General features: G+C 42.4%; 1 protein-coding gene across 1 annotated transcript; it reads right to left on the reverse strand.

Moving 5' to 3' along the window:
- Nucleotides 1–867: 867 nt before the first annotated feature.
- LOC105985477 (olfactory receptor 4F21-like) lies at nt 868–1,809 on the reverse strand. The gene has a single exon (XM_013016027.1). It carries the CDS (start codon nt 1,807–1,809, stop codon nt 868–870), a length of 942 nt encoding a protein of 313 aa, XP_012871481.1.
- Nucleotides 1,810–2,363: the final 554 nt, after the last annotated feature.

Below are 2,363 nucleotides of genomic sequence, written 5' to 3' on the forward strand. Positions count from 1 at the left end.
AGTGCTAACCTTGAGCTGAAGAGCTGAGGGACAGCGCCCAGGCCTAGAGTTCAAGACCCACAACTGACAAAAATAAATAAAAAATTAGGTTATACACAAATTTTGTATCATGTAAATTAGTAATCTACTTATTGTTAAATTGTAGAAATACATTGATAACTAGAGTGAAAAGAATACTTAAGAGTTGTATAGCAGTAGTTAAGTGAGTTAAGTGTTGATTTAATGAGTCAGAATAAAAATACTTTGAATTCAATCATTAGAACTTCATGTTACCATGCAACATAAAGTGTATCTAAGACAAGAATTATTTCTTCCTTAATTTAAACATCTTTTGGTTTATATAAACCCACAATTTATCCATTGGATCTACTTATTTCCTTAGGAAATACCTATTACTTCCTAGTGAAGTCTATTATTATTATAAAGATGGCGATAAAATTAAGTCACACATGTTTGTATATTTATGGAGAGATTAAAAAACAAAAGTAAGTGTATTCATTGATAGTAACTACAAGTTAGGTACACAAATTAGAAAAGTATAGCACTTATTTATGATGAACAAAATTGCTGCAACTTGAAATAATTTGATTTAAAATTGGCTTGTCTGCAGATTTCCCAGTGTTCTGCATGCATTCATAAAAGTGTGTGAGCTGTCCTGTGTTACTAGAGATCATAAATATGTGTGAGCTGTCTTGTGTTACTAGTGATCATAAATGTGTATGAGCTGTCCTGTGTTACTAGAGATCATAAATGTGTGTGAGCTGTCTTGTGTTACTGGTGATCATAAACGTGTGTGAGCTGTCCTGTGTTACTAGGGATCACAGTGGTCCTGATGTGTGGCATCGTCCATGTTCTTGTCATCAACGTCTATGGTGATGTCTCCCTAGAACCTACAACCTGTCTACCTAGCCTTCTTATTGCCAGCTTCATGTCCTTATTCCTTAAAGTGTAGATGGTCGGGTTTAAAACAGGGGTGACAACAAAGTCCACAATAGCAAAAAATGTGTCTAGTGACTGTGTAGGGAAAGGCCACACATAGAGAAACATGCACGGAGTGAAGAACATGACGACCACAGTGATGTGGGCGGACAGGGTGACGCATGCTTTGGACAAAGCGCTGGAGGAGTGCTGCCGGACAGTGACCAGGATGAAGGCGTACGATACCATTAAGGAGAAGAAGGTGCCCATCGATATGAAGCCGCTGTTGGCAGTCACCACAAATTCTAGTCGGTAAGTGTCTGTGCAAGCAAGTTTAATGACTCTAGGAAAATCACAGTAAAAACTCCCCACATTGTTGGGGCCACAGAAAGGTAAGTTTATGACAAATATGAACTGAGACACAGCATGAATCACACCAGTGGCCCAGGCCGCTGCCACCAACAGCACACATGTTCTGGAGCTCATAACAGTCAGGTAGTGGAGAGGTCTGCAGATGGCTGTGTACCTGTCGTAGGCCATGGCTATGAGCAGCACCATCTCCACCCCTCCCATGACGTGGATGAAGAACATCTGTGCCATGCAGCTGTGGAAGGAGATGAGTGTGCGGGCAGTGAGAAGGTCGGAGAGTGCCCTGGGGACCGTGGTGGACGCGAGGCCCAGGTCGACCAGGGAAAGGTTGGCCAGCAGAATGTACATGGGGGAGTGCAAGGGAGGGTCCACAATCACTGCAAATACAATGAAGAGGTTTCCCAGAAGAGCCCCCACATAAAACAAAGAGAAGAAGAGGAACAGGAAAAGCTGCATGCCCAGCGACCGTGCCAATCCCAGCAGCACAAATTCAGATACCACAGAGTCGTTTACGTGCTCCATTAAGTCAGTCAGAGTGGAAGATACTGAAAAGACCTGAAAGACAGGAAGACACCACATGGAGTCACCGAAAATAATGTGCTAAGTGATTCAAAATCAAGTGCTGAACTGAGGTGTAGCTCAGTGGATTTGCCTAGTGTGCACGAGGCCTGGGCTCTTTGTCCAAGAACATAAAATACATAAGCAATAAGTAAAAATAAAATTGTTTCCCAACAAATCTTTTATTTAGTTGCTAGGGATTATTTATAATGTAGTAGGATACCAGGGTAGGAAAGGTTCAGGCAGAATGAACAGGGCTGCATTCAGAAGTGATCTATTGTATTAAAGGCTTTCATTTGCTCAGCTGCCCAAAGGTATAAGGCAATGTAAGAAGTTAGAAAAGAACACATAAAAATCAAAGTTAGGGCCTGGAAAGTTGACTCAGTGGTGGAGTGCTTGCCTTGCATGCCTGAGGCCCTGGGTTCAATTCCTCAGCACCACATAAGCAAAAAGAAAAAAGCCGGAAGTGGCGCTATGGCTCAAGTGGTAGAGCACTGGCCTAGGACCCTGGGCTGATC

This window comes from Dipodomys ordii, unplaced genomic scaffold (genome assembly GCF_000151885.1).
Source record: "Dipodomys ordii isolate 6190 unplaced genomic scaffold, Dord_2.0 Scaffold29, whole genome shotgun sequence".
NCBI classification, from domain to species: Eukaryota; Metazoa; Chordata; class Mammalia; order Rodentia; family Heteromyidae; genus Dipodomys; species Dipodomys ordii.

What these genes read in the sequence shown, in the direction of transcription:
- LOC105985477 (XM_013016027.1), bottom strand. Translation starts at nt 1,809, where the DNA reads ATGGAGCACGTAAACGACTCTGTGGTATCTGAATTTGTGCTGCTGGGA.